At 39.4% G+C, this 24,840-nt stretch overlaps 2 protein-coding genes and 4 long non-coding RNA genes across 7 annotated transcripts in view; 2 read left to right on the forward strand and 4 right to left on the reverse strand.

Moving 5' to 3' along the window:
• The window catches only part of LOC108166314 (uncharacterized), a 4,212-nt gene extending 2,704 nt beyond the window's left edge, over window positions 1-1,508 (forward strand). Inside the window, exon 2 of the long non-coding RNA XR_001776652.1 lies at window positions 1,374-1,508. This is a non-coding gene — a long non-coding RNA (uncharacterized LOC108166314). The remainder of the gene's footprint in view (window positions 1-1,373) is intronic.
• The window catches only part of LOC103470916 (perforin-1-like), a 192,613-nt gene that overhangs the window by 138,977 nt on the left and 28,796 nt on the right, over window positions 1-24,840 (reverse strand). The window lies entirely within an intron of this gene.
• Window positions 579-8,966, reverse strand: LOC103471511 (perforin-1-like). Its single transcript, XM_017304975.1, has 9 exons — window positions 8,534-8,966; window positions 8,323-8,402; window positions 5,402-5,447; window positions 4,996-5,138; window positions 4,772-4,910; window positions 4,325-4,405; window positions 3,554-4,044; window positions 3,377-3,470; window positions 579-1,048 (listed from the first exon to the last, which is right to left on the reverse strand). Exons 1-9 carry the CDS (start codon window positions 8,810-8,812, stop codon window positions 821-823), a joined length of 1,581 nt encoding a protein of 526 aa, XP_017160464.1. The 5' UTR covers window positions 8,813-8,966; the 3' UTR covers window positions 579-820.
• On the forward strand, window positions 8,309-10,987 carry LOC108166312 (uncharacterized). Of its 2 annotated transcripts, none has more exons than XR_001776647.1 (3): window positions 8,309-8,475; window positions 8,669-8,801; window positions 10,948-10,987. It is a non-coding gene; the product is annotated as an uncharacterized LOC108166312 (long non-coding RNA). The 2 variants fall into 2 exon arrangements; XR_001776649.1 differs by lacking the exon at window positions 10,948-10,987 and adding an exon at window positions 9,759-9,969.
• On the reverse strand, window positions 9,726-13,413 carry LOC108166315 (uncharacterized). Its single transcript, XR_001776653.1, has 2 exons — window positions 13,338-13,413; window positions 9,726-10,090 (listed from the first exon to the last, which is right to left on the reverse strand). It is a non-coding gene; the product is annotated as an uncharacterized LOC108166315 (long non-coding RNA).
• LOC103471474 (uncharacterized) lies at window positions 19,310-23,874 on the reverse strand. Its single transcript, XR_534650.1, has 3 exons — window positions 23,309-23,874; window positions 22,302-23,201; window positions 19,310-19,551 (listed from the first exon to the last, which is right to left on the reverse strand). It is a non-coding gene; the product is annotated as an uncharacterized LOC103471474 (long non-coding RNA).

Consider the following 24,840-nt stretch of genomic DNA (forward strand, 5'->3'; position numbering starts at 1 on the left):
TCTTTATTCATTTACATTTAGTTTCATTTGATTAGTATTATCCTCTCTTGGTTTATTGCTGGGGCTGCACAGTGGCACAGTTGGTAGAGCTGTTGCCTTGCAGCAAGAAGGTTCTGGGTTCAATTCCCAGCCTGGGTCTTTCTGCATGAAGTTTGCATGTTCTCCCTGTGCATGCGTGGGTTTTCTCCGGGTACTCCGGTTTCCTCCCACAGTCCAAAAACATGACTCAGGTCAATTGGCCTCTCCAAATTGCCCCTAGGTGTGAGTGTGTGTGTACATGGTTGTTTGTCCTGTGTGTCTCTGTGTTGCCCTGCAACAGACTGGCGACCTGTCCAGGGTGTACCCCGCCTCTCGCCCGGAACGTTGGCTGGCACCAGCCACCCTCCCAACCCAAGGGATAAGGGTGTTCAGAAAATGGATGGATGGAAGGTTTATTGTTGTGTCCACTTTAGTTTCTTTCCTGTTGCTACATTTATTTTATCGTTTATTGACCACCAGTAATCTTCACTCATCACACATATAAGACATAATTCGTGCAACTAATACAAGATTTGTCAAAAATATACAAAGTCAACAACTTGTAGCAATTTCAAAAAGTTTATTGTCATTAAAGGGAACACAATTTCTGTTTGCATATTAGCATAGTAGTTTATTGTGATTAAATGTTACACAGAATCTTGAATTTTTTTTCATTGTATGAGAAATACACATTTAGCTAGGTCTTTAACAAAGTTAAGCGATTAAGTATAAATTGTGAGTTTCTATCAGATTTAGTGAGTTAATGTTACGTGATGAAATTAAATGCTTTCATTCCCAAAACTCACCAATCATCTGTCTCTAAAGGAGATGGTTTATAACGGCTGCACTTTTCTCCAGTCACATACGGCTCACAGGTCAGCGTGTATTTAGTCTCAACGTTTCCATAATATTCTGAGCACTTGAAAGTGTGACTGCCAGGGATCAGGTACCTCCGGCACTGTACAAGAAGGTCGTCATATTTCACGTCATCCTCCCAAACCTGAATCAGCAGAGGCAGGCTTGTGTCAACCTTCATGAGAAAATTTGAATGGAGGATTATTCAGATGCATATTTTCTCATTCAAAGTCAAATTATTTAGCTGATATAGAAAATAAAACTGTTTTCTACGCATCTCAAAAGTTGATAAATGCAATGTAATGTTAGCCAAAACACAACAGCACAAGATATGAAATACATCAGCCAGGCTGTGTCTGTTTACACAATATATGTTTAAAGTGGTTCCTGTTGAAATATTTTCAGATTTTTTTCTGGTTTTACTTTTATTTGTACTCGACCATAAACACTATGAAATGTGCATGGTCTAATCATGTAAAACCAAATTCTTTTTCATGCAGGTGCTGACCCAGTATCCCAAAACATAAAGAGTCTACAGCCTGGCTTGGATCTAGAAATGGAGTTGATTCTCCATTCCCCAAGTTTGCCTACACAATATGCTGTTTGTCTGCATTACATATCATTGTATACTTTGATTTGTCTTATTTGATTTGATTTATTTATTTCAAACAGGTTTTTAAAAACTAAAAATAAGCAATCAGAGGGTCAGAGAAAACAATTGGACAAAAAGTTTTTACTTTGATATTCAAGGTTCATTTTGTACATTTGTTGTTTGGTCAGCCAAGTTTTTATGCTCATGATTGATTTGTAAAAGCAATAAGAGAGGGTCAGCACTTCCTGACTCATCAACAGGTTAAGCAGAGCAGTGAGTGTGGGAGCCGCATGTCCVCAGDCACCCAGGTTGGTTCTGAGAGAACCGAAACAAGAACGAGTCGRGCCTAAAGGGAGGTKCTCTTTTYTTGTTATTGTGGCTGCTGTCTGATGCAAGTAACAAGTTGAAGGACAGATTAGTTCATGATCAATAATTTAACATCATCTAGTTGCAATAGAAACTACTATGCATTTCTGATATTAGATGATATTTGACCCAATTTGAAATGTTTGCTAACAAATAGTTTTGGTGGCACCAAAGAATAGATCAGCTTTCTTTCTAGACCAGGGGTCTCAAACTTAATTTACCCAGGGGCCACTTAAGGCAGAGTCTGGGTCAGGTTGGGCCACATAAAGGATTTCACAAAAAACATTTAAAAAATATCCTCAAATGTCATCAACATTTAATTATTTCTCCAATACATGAGCTGCAGGCTTTGGCTTTGACAAAGACTTTCATGAGGGTGTGACAAAATTTAGGGTCGTTCATACTGTAGCCTGAAGTGTCCCAATTCAGATTTATTTTGTCAAATCAGATTTTTTTGCTGTTCACACTGCCACTTATATACACAGAATGCAGTATGTGTTCTGCAGTCTGAACGGGCAGACAACCTGAGTGTCCCGCATGCGCACTAGATGGCGCAATAGCATCAGCGTTCTCAGTGTTCTGCCAACTGCCATAAAAAGAAGTGCTCAGTGTTTGCAGAAGTAAACATGGAGGCTAACGGTGGAGTTTAGCTTACATATTTGAAGTTGTTGTCTAACCGGAGTAGCATATTAACAACTTAATCCTCATTATAGTCCGTCATAGTTATTTTTCTTCCAACTTGCGCTTATCAGGACTCAGGATTTGTTGAGTATCAGAGACGTTCAGTTTGGATGAATGGGGCCTGGACATTTGAATTGGATACATATCGGATATGGGTAGCATTCGAAGAGAATCCGACCTGTGCTATTCAGACTGTCATGAAAAGATCTGATACAGGTCGCATTACGTAAGTGTGAATGCACCCTAGGTTTATTCCACATGGCGTCGCTCTTGTTCTACGTTTCACATTAGTCTTTAGCCAGCTAGCAAAGTAAGGAGAGCATCACGACGCGTGACGTCATTACCGCTTCTACTTGTCACAACAGCGCGGCGGATGACTAGCTGCCCGGTAGCAGTTGCCTTTCTTTGCGCCTGATCGTGGCATTTGTTAATTGTAGAAAGTACCGGAATGGCAACTGCAGGGAAGGGCAACTGGTACCGGACTTTTTTATCATCCACCACACTATTGTTACAAGCGTAGTGTGCATGAAGTCAGTGTAGCCTAGCACCGAATGTCAGGCTTAACGAGGAACGGCGAGCGGGAATTCCTTCAGAGGTCGGCTCAGCCTGAGGGCCGCACTAATATTATACTTTCATACCACGGTGGGGGCCACAAGACATTGTCCTGCGGGTCGCAAGAATGAGATCTCTGTTGTAGACCATAAAAACCCAATTCTCCTCACTGCCGGTAATTCAATGTTTATTTTTAGCAAAAATAGGTGCTGGTATTAACTCTCTAAATTCTTCTGCATCAGCAGCGTGAATAGATTAGTTTGTCTGTTGTTGAGCCTTTTCAGCTAATTTGTGATGATAACGTTTACTGACCATGCCCAATTTAAACTCAGTGTTCCACCTCGGATTACTGTGATCCAATATTTTGGTCCTGCCTTGAAATGAACCATAGTACATCTTGGCATAGCTGTGAAGAAAAGAGGAGCCATTTAAAATGTGTGCTCATCAGGTAACATAAGAAATTTGTTTTTTACCTTTGTATCAACCCACCTTTCACCTGGTCCAATGTAATCTCCGAATAGACCCCAGCCTCGAACAATGGTCACTGATAGAGTTCCCCTTGAGGCGTGCTGAGGGCAGCAGTTAGAAGCCACATTAGGAGTCATGTCACAATGTGGCTCTTCGGGTAAGTTCCACAAAGCATTGTCCTCCAAATAATGTTCAATAGCAGCTTTCATCTCTTCCTGTTGCTTGCTTGGAATGAGCTTATAGAGAGGTTGAAGGGAGTATGAAACAACATCTGGCTGTTCTTTCAGGCTCTTTAGCCAGTTCATGTAGCCCATGGAATCATTTTGGAAAATTGAAAACTCCCCCAACCAACCATTTCCTCCTGACACTTCTGTGAAGTGTTGGTGGAGACCAGAGCTGAAGTTAGTGGCAGAATCCTGGTTTTTTAGGACACTAATGCAAGACTTCTGGACACTAGAGAGTTGCTCCTTCCCCAAGCCAACAGCAACACCCATAGATAAACAGGAGTGGACCTGGGTGAAAGAACAGCACAGAGATTTTTCAAAAAAGCTGCATTACACCAGACATTTGCATAAAGAGCCAGATACAAGCGAAGAAGAATATGTTCATGTAGAAATCCTCTGGAAAGTAAAATGGTCAAAACAAAAACATAACACTTAAAAATTCTTAAAGTAGTTGTTGAAAGTGATGAACTTCATATTTGTGCTGCTTCATGTATTTGGTAATGATACATTTGAATCATGGACGTATCACATATGGTTGTGTAAAAATCTGTTTTGTGCATTTTGTTACCTGAGTTGAGGTTAACCGATTCATGGAGGACAAACAGCTTCGTGAAGATGTCACTCGTCTCAGTCGCCCTCCAAGATTAACCTAAAACAGGTTTAAAGTTCTTTAAAATGCTTCCCTGCAGAAAAATGTCTGTAACTAATTCACAATGTGTATGTGTGTGAAAGTTCTCACCATTCTGAAGTAGTGTGTGCCATAGGTCTGTATGAACTTTCTATACTCGTTCTTAGTGGAGTAGTTGTAGTGACTTGGCAGGAGGTCTAACTGCTGTTTGAACTCTAAGCTTAAGGGAGGTGTGGTTGATAATATAATACTAGACACCAAGACAAAATGAGACAATTATTTNCCTCCAAGATTAACCTAAAACAGGTTTAAAGTTCTTTAAAATGCTTCCCTGCAGAAAAATGTCTGTAACTAATTCACAATGTGTATGTGTGTGAAAGTTCTCACCATTCTGAAGTAGTGTGTGCCATAGGTCTGTATGAACTTTCTATACTCGTTCTTAGTGGAGTAGTTGTAGTGACTTGGCAGGAGGTCTAACTGCTGTTTGAACTCTAAGCTTAAGGGAGGTGTGGTTGATAATATAATACTAGACACCAAGACAAAATGAGACAATTATTTCAAAAACCATGACCTGTCAGAACACAATGAAAAACATGAAATTTCCATCCTACCCATAATGGTTGCAGGTGACACTGTGTATGCTGAAAGTGTAGCGATCCTCTTTGATCTTTTGTGAAACAAACTTGTAGATATTGGAGCCGGTTCCTCCCACATCGAAGTTGTCAAACAAAAACTTTTCAATTTCCAAGCCAGCCTGATGAAATTCAGACAACACATGTAGTTTATAAGGTGTTTAACAAGAAGCCATATTTTTCTATCACTATTCTAATCACTTACTTCAGTTCTAACTGAATGCAAACTAAAAAGCTAATAAAATTCTTGGAAGAGCACATATTAACTGAAATGACATGGTAAAAGAAAGAAAATCAAACAGCAAAGTTTTTATCAGGGTTGTTATCAAAACTCAGGGCTGCATTGAAAATATTCTGAAATGTTCAGCTTTGAGATGTTTCTTACCGCCCAATCATTGGCATCTTGGGATGTGTAAGCCTGAACCAGAGAGCTGTTGGGACATTTTAAAGGAAGTAATTATTATTAAACATCTATACAGTTCATTTTTAATAAAGTAGTTATGTTTTCTAGCTTAGTGAAATTGTTGATTTTTCAATTGTTATTTAACACCTAGGAATTATTAGACAGGTATTCAAAAATTACAGTTATATTCAATAAATTAGAAAATCCTTCCAGATGTAGCTCGGCTTTTAGATTAAAAGTACTTTGAAAATAACATCTAAACAGATATTAAACACACTTTTCATTAAACCTGCGTTTCTATATTAGAAAAATTTTGTATTTCTTTGCTGTTTCTTCTGCCCTCACTGTGTTTCCATGTAACAGTTGTGCAGATATATAAACTGTTAAATGGTGGACAAGCATATATCCCTCTAATTGACGTTGCTTTCAATGTCAAAAGAGTGAAATTACAAATAAAGATGAAAAACATGATTTAGAATACAAGCGTAGTGAAATCATGCAAATACAAAGGGCACAAATATCACAATCAGCCTTACAAACATCAGTCTTTTTCAACATAAAGGCCCACAGAGATGCCCAATATTGTCTCAAATATAATAAAATAACACGAAATATAACAAGCAGTGCTTTCTGTAAACAACAAAACAGGATGAAGAATGATTAACTGAGGACTGATGAACTGCGTGTGTCAGCCATTATACATGTATTCCTGAACTCATTCTACTGTTCAATAACAAACTTGACATGAAAACACCACCACCTGCTGGCTGGGAAGAATTACTGCTAGCACAGCTGTGTTATTCCAGTGAGGTAATGTGGCCTCCTTTTTTGAGTTATTTTTATGTTGTTGTTTTTTTTAAATAACTCGGTAAATAACTATTTTGAATTTGCGTGATGTAATATTTTGAAGTCATTTACTTTTGCCATTATATTTATTTTGGGTTATTTTTTTGTTTGCTGTGTCACATGTCTTTTTTTGTGTGTGTTTTACTTTTAAGGTGGCGTTACCACCCACAGCTGAAGACGCCCACTTCGGCAGCACAGGTCCAGCGTACAAACCAGGAAATCAGGAATAAAAAGGGTTGCTATGCAGTTGAAGGAGAGAGGGGCCAGAAAGACTAAGAGTGCAGGGAAAGCAGCTAGAACGAGCAGGAGCTATTAGGTTGGCAGGTGTTAAGAAAATAAATTTAAAATATGTTGGTTTTAAAACTTAACCACATGTACAATATATCAAATTTACAGCGTTTTAAAATAAGAAAATTCAGTTCTAAATTGCCTCCATGGTCCAGTGGGCATCTCATTTGTAGGATGTTTATATTAAATATAACACAATAAGTTGAATTAAAATAGTTTAGTTTTAGTTTTCTATMATTTAAAACAGTTCTTAACCTCTCTGTGGACTGAGCAGGCATTCATAGGGGGGTCGTGGCTGTTAGTGTGAGTTTAACCTTTTGACTATCTTGATAAGATTTAAACAGCTGGTGTAAAACTGAATGCAACATAGAATCTGTTAAACACATAATCTAATTTGTAATCTCTCCTAGTTGTTAACATGTCTTGATTGAAATAGAATAATCATAGTTTTCAGATTAATAACTTGTTTTGCCCTATTGACCTTTATGTTACCTGTAGATCTTTTGATCTGCCCTTTGTCTGTGTGGGAAAGAATCAGAAGAAGTTCCAGCTTTCACACTGATATGTGATGAGCCATAAAACAGCAGGAGTTCAGGCCAGTAGAGGAGAAGCTCTGCYTCCACTTTGTTTAGATAAARGTGACAAMTGGYBTTTGATCTTGRAAACAAATWGCASGGAGTTTCTAACTTTAAAGAGGGTCCAAGACAGCTGCTGGTTGGATGAGCAAAGATACGCCTTATTTGAATAAATTAAAGAGAAGAATACGCCTTTACTATAAAAGTTTGTACACAGGAGTAACAAATCAGATTTTGCTATTGGCAATTTCTCCAGATGTCTTTGCTTTTCTTTCATTCTTTCTTCTTCTTTTCTATTTGTCTCAGGTAAATGAATGTCTGTTTTAGTGTGTTTTGAAGTGTCTGTGTTGTCAATGTGATTTTATACTTTTAAATGTTACAATAAACTCTGAAAATGTGTTGACTGTCATCTCTGTGTGGCTTTTGTTTCCACGCATGGAATCATTGAATCCAGGAGCACAAGAGAATATAACGAGCCAGAAGTTAATGATTTCATTCTCTTAAGGCAGAACTGGGGGTCGCTGTGGAGGACCAAGTGGCTGGATCGCTGTTGAGGATCGGAGGGCTGGATGATGTTAAGGATCGAGTGGCTGGATCACTGCCAAGTTTCATCTGCTGGTGGCGAGAAGAAGACCGAGTGCCGGCGAGAGGGCCATGCCCCCGTCCCTTAGCTAAGACTCCGTTCCAACTTCCTTCCAGACCTTTTTTATTGACTCTGCTGCATAATGCTGCCCTGCACTTTTTTTAGTGACCTATCTTGTAAATCTTAACCGGTTTATTTTTAAAACCCTCCTCTCACTTGCTACTGTTTTAACTATATCAATATTACCACTCGGGTCCCACACCAATTTTTAATGTTAGTTTTGCATTACTTGTAAATTGAAAATCATCATAATTAACAGAAATTCAGGCTTTAAAAATGTGTGTAATTATTCTATTGGTGACCTTTCAAGTTAACTGGTTGCACTTGAATATATTTATAAGCATCAGAGTATCAGCATAAATGCACATTACATTTTTCATATTTTGCTTGTACTTCAGAATTATGCTTTATGTGTTGATCTTTCTCATAAAGGTAAAATAAACATATACTTTTGATTGGAACACGTAATTGTAATGTTAATAAAAAATCATGTTAGTGCAATTATGTGATTCAGTGTTTACAGTGTTCACAATGTGGTTTAAATACTTTACCTAGCAGAGGTGTGAAAACTGCTGTGGATTTCAGGATTGCATCGAGGGATGGCATGGAAGTCCACAACAGAAGATGGAAGCTTAAAATGAAGAAAAGTCACTTTGTTAATCTCTCAAGTCAGACGTGCAGCTGTTCATTTATACATCTTAAAGGTAAAGTTAATTTCATTTATGGAGCACAGTTTCATGCATTACAAGGTTCTTAAATTACTTTTTGGAGGGTATCGTTTTGAAGAGGGTTGGAGCAGAGAATACAGGTGTTTCTAGTGGTCAGATAAGTCTTCACATCAATCACATGAGCACTTTTCCTCTCCAGTGTGGATATATCAAAACTTTGCCCCAACAGATTGTGGCCTGGTACAAAAGGAGCAGCATCACACTCTGTTTGGGTCCCGATCCGACATGACAGAACAGAGGAGTTAACAAGGAGGACGCCTAGGAGAAGAAGAGCTGAAGTTGAATCGGGCAGCATAGTTGTAGTAAGAAGCATACAGATAGAAAAGGAATGAACAGTTTTTTACATAATGCATGGCATTTTCCTTATTTTTATGACCTATTTATACAACATCATATAAGAAAGTTATACACTTTATTTGAAGGGGTGTGCATAAAACTGACATGACTTTGCCATAAACATTAATGAACATCATGAATATTTATGACGATTGTCATTGAATGTCATTCAGTAAATAATGACACTTTTCATGCAAAGTTGACATTATTCAAAATATCTTTGTTATGGTAACTTGACATTAACCAATTATCAACATTTTGTAATGTAATACACAAAGATGATTGATAATTAACTATTATAACATATTTATGACAGATAACGATTCTTGGTTAATGTCAAGGTGTCATGTCCGTCAAATAAAGTGTTACCGAAAGGGTTATGCTAAAAAATAAAAAATAGCTGATCAGAGATACTTATGTATAAATGGACATTAAAGTTCAAATACAGGTATGAATTAAATGCGGGATTGTTTAAAAAAATTATGTTTAATAGATGGGTAAACGTCTGTTTACAGCGCTATTCATTTTAACAGTTCAGCACTATTACCCATTGAATTTAGGGGGTCTGGCTGCCAGATTAAATCAATTCAGAATATGCTGCTAACACAGGACTTCAATTTGAATAGAATACAAATCAGACTTAATGGTCAAATATTGTTTAAAAATATTGTGAATATTACTTATCCATGTATTAAATACATTTAAATATTTATTGAAACAATTGCACATTTTCTTCATACATGCATTTGAACTTTTATGTACATTTTTACATCTGTCTGTTCAGTTATTTTTTATTTTTTATGTTTAGAATATTTTTATTGTTTAAAAATATTGTGAATGTTACTGTTAATGTCCGCACAGGACACACAACATAAGGAGTCCAGACCAAATTACATAAAACAAAAGGTTTTATTCAATCCTAGGCTGGACATAAAGGTACTGGGGAATCGTAGCAAAATAAACAAAAGTGTGGGAGCATTCACGAACCAGCCAGGAGTTGACCGTCGGATTCGGGTCGCTCCCCTCACCCTGCCTCACCGGATCACTCACCCTACAACCAAAAACCGGAAAACCTCAGCTTGGCCAACGATCCCCAGACTTAACAATACAAGAGGGAAGTTAACAAACAAAAAATAACATCAATGGAGCGGGAGCGAGGCTCAGAGACACGCCAACAACCAGGAGCTCTTCCAAACTTCCTCGCTCGTCTGGTGTGTGGGGCTTGATCCTTTTAAAACTCTCCCCAGCCAATCAACTGCAAGAAGAAAACAATAATCAAACAGGGATTCATTCACAACAGTGACTGGAGCCCGTCACAATTACTTATCCATGTATTAAATACATTTAAATATTTCTTGAAATAATTACACATTTACTTCATACATGAATTTGAACTTTTATGCACATTTTTACATATGTATGTCTGTTCAGTTATTTTTTTATTGCATGTGCTAGCATAAGCTACTATCACACTTTTGAGTTAGAGCATATTTATTATTGGGAGCAGCAGTTATTAATGATGAAACATTAGTAAACAGTTCTCGCCTTTGTGATCTTAACATTGTTTTTCATCTGGTATTACTGTACCAACCGTCTAGACCAGGGGTGTCAAACTCCAGTCCTCGAGGGCCGGTGTCCTGCAACTTTTAGAAGTGCCTCTGCTGCACCACACCTGAATAGAATAATTAGGTCATTAGCAAGGCTCTGGAGAACTGAGGAGGTAATTAAGCCATTTGATTCAGGTGTTTTGTACCTGTGGCACATCTAAAAACTGCAGGACAGCGGCCCTTCAGGACTGGAGTTTGACACCCCTGGTCTAGACCCCTCAGATCTTCTGGTTCTGGTCTGGTCTGCATCCCCAGAACCAGAACCAAATGAGGAGAAGCAGCATTCAACTTCTATGCACCACAGATTTGGAGCAAACTTCCAGAAAACTGTAAAACAGCTGAAACACTGGGTGCCTTTAAATCTCAACTAAAAACCCACCTGTTTAGAGTTGCTTATGGCTAAATTAGGGTTAAAGTGCAGGTTTTGATGTCTTCTGTGTTTTTATTGTTTTTATCTTTACTTTTTATTTATTAATTACTTTTTATTTCTCTCTCACTGTTTCAGTTTTAATGATGTAAAGCCCCCTGGAAACGTCCCAGTTAAACGACGTTTAACTAAAGTCCTACGGGGTTTAGAGTCCCAGTTAAACGACGTTTAACTAAAGTCCTACGGGGTTTAGAGTCCCAGTTAAACGACGTTTAACTAAAGTCCTACGGGGTTTGGAGTTCCAGTTGACGGCGTTTCAACTAAAAACCTAGAGGTTGGAGTCCTTGTCAAACGGCGTTTTTGACTAAAGTCTGAGAGGGTTAGAGTCCTAGTTAAACGATGTTTAACTGAAGTCCTAAAATGGGTGCGGGTTTTAATGATTTTATCTTTTTTAATCTTTTTTTTCAAAATCTCTCTCACTGTTTATTCAATGTCACATGCTGTTTTTATTTTAATTATATAAAGTACTCTGAAATGCCTTGCTGCTGAAATGTGCTATACAAATAAAATTTGATTGATTTATTTTTACTCCTCTTGACCTATGGGTCAAAAATGAACCGCCCTAAAATAAAGCAGCTTACTTGAATTTGAAATCCAAAATCTTTTTTGCATGATGGAACAATCTGTTATTATCTATCCATCCATCCATTTTCTTGCACCCTTCCTTGTCCCTTGCCTATCTCCAGCTGGCGTACCGGGCGAGAGGTGGGGTACACCCTGGACAGGTTGCCAGTCTGTTGCAGGGCAACACAGAGACGCACAGGACACACAACCATGCACACACACACTCACACCTAGGGGCAATTTAGACAGACCAATTAACCTAACAGTCATGTTTTGGACAGTGGGAGTAAACCGGAGTACCCAGAGAAAACCCACGCATGCACAGGGTGAACATGCAAACTCCATGCGGAAAGACCGGGGCCGGGAATTGAACCCAGAACCTTTTTGCTGCGCCACTGTGCAGCCCCTGTTATTTATCAATTTAACTCAATTTAATAAATTTTTTATCATTATTTTTTTGTAACACAATACAGAAAGACAATCAACAATATTACATTTTTATTTTCTTTTTACCACAAACCAACTGCCATAAGTTTTCTTTTACACAATAAGGGTTTATTATTGTAATTATATAAATGTGAAGTAATTATATCTGAATTACCTATACTGAAAGTGATTAAAAGTCAACAATCTGTAACTATTTTGTCAACCGTTCAGTCTTTTATATTGTTTAGGAAGTGAATTATGAAAATACATCTTTCATACAACATTCTTCAACAGATAATGTTGAAGATGTTCAAAATACTTTGATTTAGGGTACCTTTATATTCTGTATAGTGAATTTGTTTTTATTATGTCTGATGTTTTTTTCTGTTGTGTTTGGGAGCTGGTGTAATGTGAGGGGTTAGCTGCAGGTGTAGGTCAAATACAAGTTCAATTCATACATCAATCCAGTTTATTTGATGTGTGTATCGGTGCATATGCGGGTGTGTAGGTGTGTGTGTATGTATTAGAGAAGGTTTGTGTGTGACCTTTGGGTGTGTGCATGTATTAAAGACAGTTTCTGTGAGACCCTTTAACTTTTTTCAGGTGTTTTAATGGTTTTATAATTCTCGGGTCAAAAATGACCCATAAGACACTCTTTGTACCCTAGTGGTCTACAGACCGCATGGAAACATAAACAAAGTATCACTTTTTCAAATGAAGCGGTCAATTTAGTAGAAGTCATAAAATTTCAAGTTGATAAAAAGATAGCTTAAGGTATTCTTTCTACAGCTAAACATGGTAGGGGGTCACTTTTGACCCACAAGACAGCATAAGGGCTAGATAACACAATAAGGCTCAGCCAGTAGGTATTTGTGAAAAAAAAACATTGATGTATATTCATTTATCTGATTTGATTTCCATTTAATTATTCGATATATTCCTTTTGTCTCATCAGTAGTAGTAGGTTACATGCCAGTACTTAAAGACGTTATTCACATAATTCAGCTGTAAAGTTGGGCTATTTAGTTAATACATTTTCAGACTTGACTAGAAATAAGCATGTCAGTGATCATTCCTTGTGTGAAAAGTTTCTTCATTCCTTCATTAGAGACTGAGCTTGGCTTTATTAATTAATAATAAAATATGGATTACAATTCGTAATAATTACATAAGATAAACATTGAAGCGAGTTCTAATTCCAAACAATTTTGATGTCAGCTTATGAGGTAGCTACAAAATTTTTGGTTTCCAGAATTCTGATTCCCAGCAATTAATCAACAAATTCAGCTTTGGAGATCCACAGATCTTTGATTTCAAGAAACAGCCATACAGTTCCACCACATTACTGTCTGTGAATATTCTTTAAATATTTTTTAAAACTCAATAAACACACATTTTTTTTGTTGCAGTGTATTCTAAGCAAAGATACTCTTTTCCCAGTTAATTATATTTTCCTTTTGCATATTAAAAAGTCTTACCTGTTCCAAAGCAGACTGAAAAGAGGTTGAAACAAGCAATATTTACGTGTGCTGAGCTGAGAACTGTGGTTTATAAAGCAGCAGTCCTGGAGAGATAAGGATTCATACAGAACATTGTGTAAAGGTCAACTAAATATAGTTACTTTGTTTCTTGTAACTGCCGTGAAAATTCTAGGTTTTTATGTTGGCAGCAATCTGTATAAAGTATCTACGTGAACGGAACAAACAGTTCTAATCAACACACAGTTCTAGAGAAGGTCAACTGTAATGAAGGAAAAGTTTAACAGTGAAGCAGAAAAACGCATAACAAGCAACTTAAATTTAGCTTCAATCAATAACGAAACAAGGAAACGGTGATTGAAATTTCTTAAAGTATTTTAATTCAGTAATTGTGTTACAATCATAAAACAGACAAGAGTTTTTTAGTTTCAGCAACTAGATTTGACCCACTGTGTATTTTTCTTGGAATTGTTCTATGTAGCAGCAGGACATTAATGCATGAGAAAGAACGTTACATAGTTTCTTCTTCTACTTACAACTTCACAACTGACGCTACTTCCGGTACAAAAAGAGTCACGTAGAACACAGCTCTAATTCTGTAAAACTTCTAAGCATTACCAAAAATAAGTACACATAATGTTTCATGCCATAAAATTAATAAGACAAAAAAATATAAATAAATGAATAAAAGTGTTTTATTCATAACTTTAAAAATAGTAATTTAAATAAAATACTTCTAGGGTGCAACACTTTACCCACAATGAAAAAAAGGTTGAGGTTGCCTAACAACATTTTAACAATTTTAGCAATACTGACCCCTCCTTGGGCTTCCACCTTATCGTGGTGGAGGGGTTTGAGTGTCCCAATGATCCTAGGAGCTATGCTGCCTGGGGCTTCATGCCCCTGGTAGGGTCACCCAAGGCAGACAGGTCCTAGGTGAGGAACCATACAAAACGCAGCCCAAAGACCCCTTATGAGTAATAACTTTGGATCTGGCGTTTCCTCGCCCGGACGCAGGTCACCGGGGCCCCACTCTGGAGCCAGGCCTGGAGGTGGGGCACGATGGTGAGCGCCTGGTGGCTGGGCTTTTACCCATAAAGCCCGTCCGGGCTCAGCCCGAAGAGGAGATGTGGGTCCCCCTTCCAATGGGCTCACCACCTGTCGGAGGGGCCAAAGGTGTAGGGTGCAATGTGTTATGGGCGGCAGCCGAGGGAGGGGACCCTGGTGGGATGATCCTAGGGTGCAGAAGCTGGCTCTTGGGACGTGGAATGTCACCTCTCTGGTGGGGATGGAACCGGAGCTAGTCTGCAAGGCTGAAAGTTTCCAGCTAGAAATAGTCGGCCTCCCCTCGATGCATGGCTCTGGTTCTGGAACCAGTCTCCTTGAGAGGGGCTGGACATATTTCCACTCTGGAGTTGCCCAAGGTGAGAGGCGCCGGGCAGGAGTGGGCATACTTGTTGCCCCCCATTTTGGTGCCTGTACATTGGGGTCCCCTGTGAGATGGAGCTTTAACTCCCATCTCCAGCAGAACTTCGAACACATTTGGGAGGGAGATGGGGGACATTGAGACTGAGTGGACCATGTTCCGTACCTCCATTGCTGAGGCGGCTTATCGGAGCTGCGGCCGCAAGGTTGTTAGTGCCTGTTGCTGCGGCAACCCTCGAACCCATTGGACACCTTCGGTGAGGGATGCTGTCAAGCTGAAGAAGGAGTTCTATCAGGCATTTTGACCTGTGGGACTCCAGAAGCAGCTGATAGGTACCGGCAGGCAAAGCGGCATGCAGCTCGGGTGGTTGCTGAGGCAAAGACACGAGTGTGGGAGGAGTTTGGAGAGGCCATGGAGAAAGACTTCTGTATGGCTTCGAGGCTATTCTGGTCCACCATCCGGCGTCTCAGGAGGGGGAAGCAGTGCAGCACCAACACTGTTTATGGTGGGGATGGTGCGCTGCTGACCTCACCTCGGGACGTTGTGGGTCGGTGGGCGGAATACTTCGAAGACCTCCTCAATCCCACCAACATGCCTTCTGTTAAGGAAGCTGAGCCTGGGGAYTCTGGGTTGGTCTCTCCAATCTCTGGGGACGAGGTCGCCGAGGTGGTCAAAAAGCTCCTCGGTGGCAGGGCCTGGGTGGTGGATGAGATCCGCCCAGAGTTCCTTAAGGCTCTGGATGTTGTAGGGTTGTGTTGGCTCACATTACTCTACAATTTTGCATGGACATCAGGAGCAGTTCCCCTGGATTGGCAGATTGGGGTGGTGGTCCCCCTGTTTAAAAAGGGGAACCGGAGGGTGTGCTCCAATTAGAGGGGGGGGTCACACTCTTAAGCCTCCCTGGTAAGGTCTATTCAGGGGTCCTGGAGAGGAGCGTTCGTCTGATAGTTGAACCTGGGATTCTGGAAGAGCATTGTGGTTTTCTTCCTGGTCGTGGAACACTGGACCAGCTCTACACACTCAGCAGGGTCCTTGAGGATGCATGGGAGTTTGCCCAACCAGTCTACATGAGTTTTGTGGACTTGGAGAAGGCGTTCGACCGCGTCCCCAGGGGTGCCTTGTGGGGGGTTCTCCGCCCCCTGTGGTGCTGCGTCCCTATGCGTTGCATACCCACTTTTTGCGCCACTGGTGACAATTAGTTTCTCTATGCTCTTTTTGCAATTTTTTTCATGTTTTCTCTTCTAAGTGACCTTGCTTGATTAAAGATAGATATCTCTGTAGCAAAGCATCATATCTCTTAATTTTCTCATATGAAGTCAACCCTGTTTCATTCAATATTGCTCTCATTCGAGAATCCAGATCCTCCTCGACCGTTTCTCTGATGGGAGTCTGAGAGGTTCAGACACTTAAACTGATGAGGTGAGATGAGAATCATCTGAGATGTTCTAAGAGCCATTGCTTTTTTTATCTGGTCAAGATTCCACCCACCAAGTTCCCAATCAGAGGAGTAAGAGCAGCTAGGATGGGTAGATTAAACCCTTCTCCTTGACTTTTCAGAGCCAACTGTTTATGTTTTAATCCGGTACTTTTATCGGCCAACAGTGATGATTTTTCGCTGCTTTTTCAATTTGATGTTGAGAAGGTGTTGGTTTAATATTTCCTTTCAGAATGTTCAAAGCTATCTCACATAAAGTTTTAAGAAAATCAGGTGAGCAATGTGCTAAAATATCTTTATGCTTCTGAGGAGTGGCTTGGTAAAGAGCACAGAGTAAGGGAGCATTCCTTTTTATGCGCGCAGACATTCTGACTTACTTTGTTTTAGGTACATAGACTGTCGGCCACTCGTGAGGTAGTTTTCCCTTTCTCAATCTAAGGTTCTGGGCAGGCAGGAGTAAGATCTACAATTAAATACCCGTGAGCTTCTTTAGTCGCATCTTCAAAACTCTCCAGGAAACTTGCTTTTGCTGATGGGAAGATTTGACACACTAATATATCCACCTGTAATTTATCTCTAGGGTTCTTAAAGAGTACCAAATAATTACTGTTTAGACTAATGGTGCGACTATATTTTCCCTGCTGAAATACATTGTGAGAGATATAGAACGGACATATTTCTATGATGCCGATATTGTGTGAACAATTTGGCTACTTCACGGTGGTTAGAAGGCTGGAAAATGACATCGTCCAAAATGACCAGGTGACTTTGATTAGATGGAAACAAATCTTCATCCTCGAAAGAATCAGGCAGTCCTTCCACAAATTTAATATTTTTATTCAGTTTTTGTAATTCACCATACAATGGTTGAAAAGAAGTAAAAATCCAGATAATATTGTCAGGTACAGCATTCATGACATGATCAATATTTTGCAGCATTTTTCCTACAAAGTATGATTTTCCACATCCACTCGCTCCTACAATCATACATGAGAAAGGTGATTTGAATCTAGGATCAAAATAAATCTCACGATCACCTGAATAAGACATTTTTTCTCTTAAACTCTAATAACCAAAAGGTAGTGTTGAACCATCTGAAAAAAAACCTTTTGTCATACACAACTTTTCAGAAATGTTGCGTTTTGTAAGAAGACCCCCCTTTTATCACGTTTGATGGTGCACTGAGTGACCAGAATAACTCCATCTCAGGAACCATTTAAGTACCCTCCCAGCTCTCTGATGTTGTCAAAATTGACTCTCTCACTGCACTCATGCATTTGAGTAATCCCTTTCACTCGGATTACTACTTTTTTGTTGTTTTGTTTGAGACGCATAGCTTTTGGGTCCCGCTGCCACAAATTCCTGTATCGTGTCACCCCCCAGCTCATCTGTTAAATCTCCAAGGTATTTCCCAAGTTCTAGAGGATTCTCACCATCTTTCACCACATAGATCAAACTGTCTGTTTCTATGTAGAGAATGTTTTCCTGCATTCGCTCCAGACAGCTGAAAAGTTTTAAACAAGCGTAAGCTGTAGTAAACGATGCTATGAAAACATTGTTGATCTTGTTGGCAGGACTGATCCAGCGTTTGCTGTAAATTCACAGCACCATGCAGGTGTAAGGAGTGAGGAAGTGAAAGTACTTCACTTCGTATTTACCTGAGAACAAGAACTTAAAGAACTCGTCAGGATCACTCACAAGTGTGGTCAGAGAGATCATTTCTTTGTGCAAATTTGCCCCAGAAGCTATTAAGACATAATTTAGCTACTTGTCTTTTAGCTGGATTCACCTCAATTTTGTTCGCATCCAGTCGGATGCCTTGATTGAGTTCATAATCTCTCACATATTTCAACTTGCTCTACTGATCTACCGCTTCAGACGGATAGCCACTGGCTTCCTGTTTCCCCTTCAGAAAGGTGTGAATGTATCCTTTGAAGATTGTGTTACTGCTTCTCTCAAAATGCCAGACCTAAGTGATTTTTCCAACACGATACCAACACTGCAATGCCTTTTGAAACTCCACACTCACCCAAATACCTGTCAGAGCCCGCTCCTCATCGAAATAGGTGCAAGAACCTGTTTGGTTGTTAATTTCTGCACATGTGCGACAAAGAGTGAAAACTAGCTTATTCCGAGATGTCTTGTAGGGCAGAACAGGAAAAAACAGACCCCGCAGGGGATAAACGGTGGCTCTGATTAACCCAAAGTATTTGTTGGGATCATCAAAATCTTTGTAAATGATGCTCGGGTTGCCTAGCGGATATGCAAATGCAGAATTTACGTATGTTTAGAGATGTGAAATTCACATAATGCACAGACTCACCCAGCCCTGCTGTGTACCTCAGCTTGAAAGCACTTGTCCGGCCACCATACAGAGCTTTTCGAAGGGACAAAGGTTCTGGGGAAGCAAATTTCTTCAGGAATCTGATCATCCCAGGGTGAGACTTCATGTCATTCCAATCATGCTTCCAGAGAACCTCAACTCGAACACCATAAACAGTTTGCAGAATCTAAGATCTTTCAACCATGGCTGCATGAATTTGTTCGAATAGTACTTTTCTCAAAGGACATGTTTCTGTGGGTTGGAAACACTGTGGACATCCATGATACAGACAGCTATTGAAGGACATCACTGTGGGTAAACCATCAATTACCACAAAACCGTCCACAAAATAGGGTCCAATTTTTCATTCACCTGAGTTCAATGCATGTTCAATGTGTATGTTCCTACTGCTCATGTTCCACTCTAACCACTGGATGAATGCATTAGAGAAAGTTTTGGACCCACGCCTGTAATCTACAGCTGATGGGATGGCCAAACTTTTTCTGGAAAACTTGCATACATGCAGAAGCAATTGTCACATTTTTGAATATGGATATGGGCTAGGGGGCGCTGGGCCAAAAAAAGGTTGAGAAACACTGGATTAAACTATCATCTTACCTGAGATTTGGAGTGTATTTGAAAAGGGATACTTTACTTGCATTCCTTGTGTAAATGTACTACAAGTGTTTGAAGATTTTAGAATCGGACTAAAAAATTTTAAAATATGCAACAGCCTTTATTACAAAAGGTGAAGAGTAATAAGAGAAATCAGGAAGAGGGAAAAAACAATCGAGTCAGTTTTTTTCTTAACCGCTCTGATTCACGTTATGGTTGCTAAGCAACATCATGCCAAGGTAGAGGCTAAGCAGAAGGTTGAACGCTACAGCTTCCCTCTTCCAGTCGTTGAAGACCCAATGATGCAAAACCTGACTTCGGACACAGCTGTTCTTTGTTCGACTCCCCGTAGTGGTCTGCATCACTTTTGTTTTCAGCATTTTTGTGTTGCACATGTCTTTGCACCCGTCGGCCACTGTAAAATACAGTGGTGAAAGTAATATACCTTCAAATACTGGCATTTGTAAGTTTCAGTATTTTTACTGTAAATTTAATTTTACTACTGCATTCACTTTATGAGTAAGATACTGCAAAGAGAACTGTAATGCTACTTTTTAAAGTACAGTCTTAGTTTTACGATAGAACATTAATACCTAACCCAGTGCAGGCTTCTTAGAAGTGCCACAATTGGTGTGGTTCTAAAATGCATAATCAGAACTTCACATAACACAAGAGGATGCGATAAGTAACTGTTAATCAGAAGAGGAATTAATCTTTTGACTCGTTTTATTTTTTCTTCTGCCCGATTGTCATTTTATCAGTTGAACCATAAAAGACAAAACTTTTCCAAGTCCAAAAACAAACATTTATTAGACAAACTAATGAAACTGACAGAATAAAATCACAAACCAGCATTCAATTCAATATTTACCTCACTTGACAGACATCCACAAACCACGACAAAACATTACAGGGAACCATTTCACCGCCTCACCGTTCCCTGGAGATGGCATCACGGGTAACCCTGGAGCGATCTGAAGTTAAAGTTCCGGGTCCCATACTTTTAAAGGGAGGGCGTGTTTCCCTTCTCTGCTGTATTCAAATTAGGGGACTGTCCTTAGCTACCTTCATTTAAATCTAGTTAACTATGTTCCAGTAAAAACCCGTTTCTTAGATCAAAGTAGTGTTATTTTCTCTTGAATGAAGATGGATGTTTTTTTATGACCCTGTCCCAAGAGGAAGCTCTACTCTGTTGGCAGGACCACATTGTTTTACACCAGCTGTTAAATCTTAAGTGGTGAAATGTTTAAACTCACACACAGAAACTAGCTGTGTTCTAAATTAGAGAGAACTACAAGCAAAGTTATTTTAATTCAACTTTGTGTATAATGTTTCAATAGAAATATCCCACATAAGAGATTATGCTAATTGAACCATGTATATAATCTAAAATGAATTTCCTTATTTTGAAACACCATTAATTTTATCTAATATTGAACATATGGTTAAGTTTTTACAACTAGCTTATTTTAAGTTATTTTCTTAACCTTCAGAACAGCCTTTTTTTCTGTTCTGAAGGAACAGAAAAAAAAAATCTGCCACCTATATTTCCAGCATATTCAAAACGAATAACCATTCAGAGAACTGGTAAAACATAGGCCTTCAAAGTAGAGATGTGCCGATCAGGTTTCTTCCTGCCGATTCTGATTCCGATCACCCATGAGGGCTGATCACGAATACCGATCATATATTTTTTTTTAATCATAAGCTCAACCGGTAACTATGTGGGAAAAGGAACCATAAATTCACCTTAGACAAAAACTTTAATAACTTTTTCCAAGAAAAAAACAAAACGGGCATTGTGCAAATTGTACTGCTAGTTTCACCACTGTATTTTACAGTGGTTTTCAGTCACATGTTTTCATAAGACTGAAAACATGAAGGCTCTGACGAGGCTAAATAATGCAGAGTCAAAATGAAACTTCTCAGCATTGCCAAAAAAATTCAAGTATAAAACTCGACACTCAAAGGCAAATACAGGATCCATTACAATAAACAATCCTGAGTTACTGAATGAAAACTTCCTGATAGCATGGCTAGCTGATTACTGCTAGTTCTGATTGGCTGTTTCCGACTGAGTGGAGTAATTATGCAGATCAGGGAGGAGATCGATTATTTTTTCAGAGATTACCCGTCTCATGTTAGGACAGCAAAAGTTTTAATACGCATGTAAAATGTATTTTTTTAAGTTATATGCTGCAGCTTTAAACAGAGGTTCGGTGTGAGAGTCACTACCAGGAGGAGCAGAAGCAGCACTCCATCTGTGAAATAGTACTACCTCTAGCGCGTAGCAGCGGTTCAACAGCGAGAGCAGAACCAGCGTCTTGCATCGCAGCTCGAAGACTTAAATTATTTTGCGGGTCATTTCTTTAGCTTTCTGACCGTCATGCTAATCCAGGTGAGTGTTTGTAGTTGTTCGCTGCTTTACCTGCCATCTGTTCCTCCATGTGGCTTTTACTGCAGTGAGCCTCAATGTAGCCAAACTCCATCAAGTATGGCATTGTTTTTATGCCATATTAGATTCGTCGTGTTGATGCATTTTGACGCGCTTCAATTTTCCGCCACAACACGCAAACTTCCCCATTCACTCAGTGCGTTATAGTTCCATATGACATCGCTTAGGATTTGTTGCTGCGTGCTTGCGCAGTGTGAAGGAAAGAGGAGACCAGCTGCACAGGCAAGCTGGGAAATGAGATGCAGGTGATCGGCAACAAGAGACAGTGATCGGCGATCACCAGACACTTTTTCCATGGAAATCAGCCAATTATGATCGGTAGCCGATTAATTGGCACACCTCTACTTCAAAGTCAATATATACTTTCACTAACACTATAACAAAAATTGAAGACTCAGTTTACAGCGACATAAACTGGGTTTAACCCATTGATTTCTACAATCTGAACATAAAAACACAGTTCTTGAAGATAGTCATGCTTTGGGTATCACTAAACAAACCAAATAAAAAGGACTTTCAAAATCTAAAATTCAAAAATGTTGAAATAATGTGGAATTCTAGAATTAATAGGGTTTTAAAATCCAAGTGGAACATACTTTATTAGATGCAGATGAGGGCACTGTCCAACATGGACAAATAAGACAATATAATTTAGATCCTAAATGATATGGAAACAGAAATATGTCAAAGAAAAAAGGACAACAACTAACCTGAATGGGATGCCACTCAAAGTCCATCAGGCTTTTGATGAGGGTGGAAAACTGCACATTCACTGCCTGCTTTTTCTTTTGAATGGTCTTCCCTGTCTTTTTGGATAACATCTTCCCCCTTGTGCCCCTTTCTGGGTTAATCCTAATGAAGTGACTAAAAAGCAAAATCAAAAATGGGAACATATGAGAATATAAATAGTGTGCCATTCTGAAGACAGCTTGGTACAATATATAAATAAAGCTGTTTTTAATTACATAAAGAGAAAACACCACCTTTATCAAATGTTAATCATAACTTGCTTTAAAACCATGTCATTGTATTTTGCTCATTGTAAAAAAAATAAAATTATAGCAATGGTTTTACAGTTGAATGAACCAAAGTTTTGGCTGCCTCATGTTAATATTGGGTGTTGAAGGTGTAGAAGATGAACACTGTCCTGTCTGGAATGTTGGCTGGACCCTCTCAAAGACAATATGGCCTTCAATGCTATCCATACAGAAAACTGCTTGTCACAGGGACTGTAATAAACAAAGTCCTTAATTGGAAGAACATAAAACAAATCTTATTGATACAGTATGCATTTAAATGGTCATCAGAATGTCCACTCTGCCAGGTAAAGTAAAAGCAAGAATCTTAAACTCCTCAATTGTTGTGCAAGTCACATCAATGTTGAAAACTTTAGGTTGGATTAATGTACAGAATTTGTAGAGGTACTTTGCACTGAAGGTGAAGTGTGCTTTGAAAGTTCATCAAAAGCTACCTTGGATGATCTTGTGATCACTGATGGTGAAGTGTCTTTGGTGCTGCCCTTGTTTTTACCAACATGCAGGAGGAAGGGTTGTCCTGGTTCCACACCAATGTGGAAGGCTGCAACACTGGCCTGCATCTTTGACATAAGACTAATAATAAAAATTAATATATTTAGCAGTACAGCTACTTTCAGATAAACAAAGCCAATGAGAAAGTGCTTCTACAAAGAAGTACGATCATTAGAATTACCACATACCTGCACATTTCTGACAACATGATCCACAGTTTGACATGAGCCGTTTTGGATTCTTCTTGTGGCCTGTGGATGTAGGACGAAGCACATGAACCAACAGAAGAATGCCTGGTTTTCCCAGCCTGGAGGAACAACATGATAAATAGCAGACACATCAGGATAAACATTTTAAAGAGAAGTGTGAACAAAACTAATCAGACCCACGTGTGTGTCACCATCACAGTCATTCAAAATGCTTTGTCCACCCAGTTTTCCCTGGAGAGCAGTGTAGTACTCGAGATCGGTCTCGAGACCATTATTTGATGGTCTCCGTCTCGTCTGACTCGACTGCATTTGGTCTCGGTCTTGGGCGCTGAGGACTCTGCATTTTATGTCAAGACCGCAACTGAAAATATCACTGAACATGCAGGATACTATCCATTTTATTTGTTAACATCTTTGTTTTCAGTGGATGCAAAACGCACCGATTAAAATGCAAGCAATTACGTGACTTGCCAATTATCGTGTTTGTTACTCTCATCAGAAATCCGATGGCCACAGCTAACTCAGCAGCGCTTCGCTTTCACAGACAGCGGGGACCATGTCTAACTTTTTTCGTCACTTAGAAAAGTATCTCAAAGAAAGGTAAGCTCCGTTGACGTGATGTTAGCAAAGCTAGCTGTATAGAGACACATAAGCATTGTGATGAAAAAAGTTGTCACTCACTGCGCTGAATTATTGTGCAGAGGTGTTGACTGACTTGTCGCACATATGAGACAATGCTGTGTCCAAAAGTCTGCAATATAGTGATGCGACATTCAGGAGAAGTACGATTCTTCTGCATGGGTCTTTACTTATTAGATAGGACTGGAGTGTCACTGAGAGCCATTCTATCATATCATACGCCGTCAGAATAGCATACATCAGAGGTACCCAAACTGTGGAGCCGTGCCATTGCAGGAGGGGTGTGGGTAGCTGTCTGGATGAAAAAGAAAAAAAACATGAACGCTGTATGTGCTAGGTTTTTACCTTAGAATGGCCAAGTCTGTTATTCCTCTTGTCAATTTGATACAGTAGGGGCTTCCACACCTCCGATATCCGTGTCCTCTGTCACTTTTATCAGCAGTTGAAACAGTTTAATCCATTGTTAACATGTGGTAATCCGTTTTTCCGAGCCGCCTATAAACGCAACATGAGCACTACGACGCTGGGTTTACACCTGTGCGGCAGCAAAGGAGACCTTCTGCTGCTGTGCGGTGCTACACAGGTGTGTTAGAATCATGGCAGCAAACCAGAAAACTTTTCAGTTTTCCCCCCAAACTAACAGATCGTTTAGTAAAGCTGTTTGATGCAGGTACAGTTAGCTAAAAGATGACTAGCTAGCTAATATCAATACATCACCTTAAGCTTGTTAACATAGGCTAAGTTGTTGTCTATGTTCAGCTACATATTCATTTTGCCCCCCAAAAAGTCGATCACCCCACCCCCCAAAAAAAAGCATCGGTCAACCACACAGCTATTTGTAAGGGGAGGGGGTGGCAGAAAATGTTTGAAAA

This window comes from Poecilia reticulata, linkage group LG1 (assembly GCF_000633615.1).
Source record: "Poecilia reticulata strain Guanapo linkage group LG1, Guppy_female_1.0+MT, whole genome shotgun sequence".
NCBI lineage: Eukaryota > Metazoa > Chordata > Actinopteri > Cyprinodontiformes > Poeciliidae > Poecilia > Poecilia reticulata.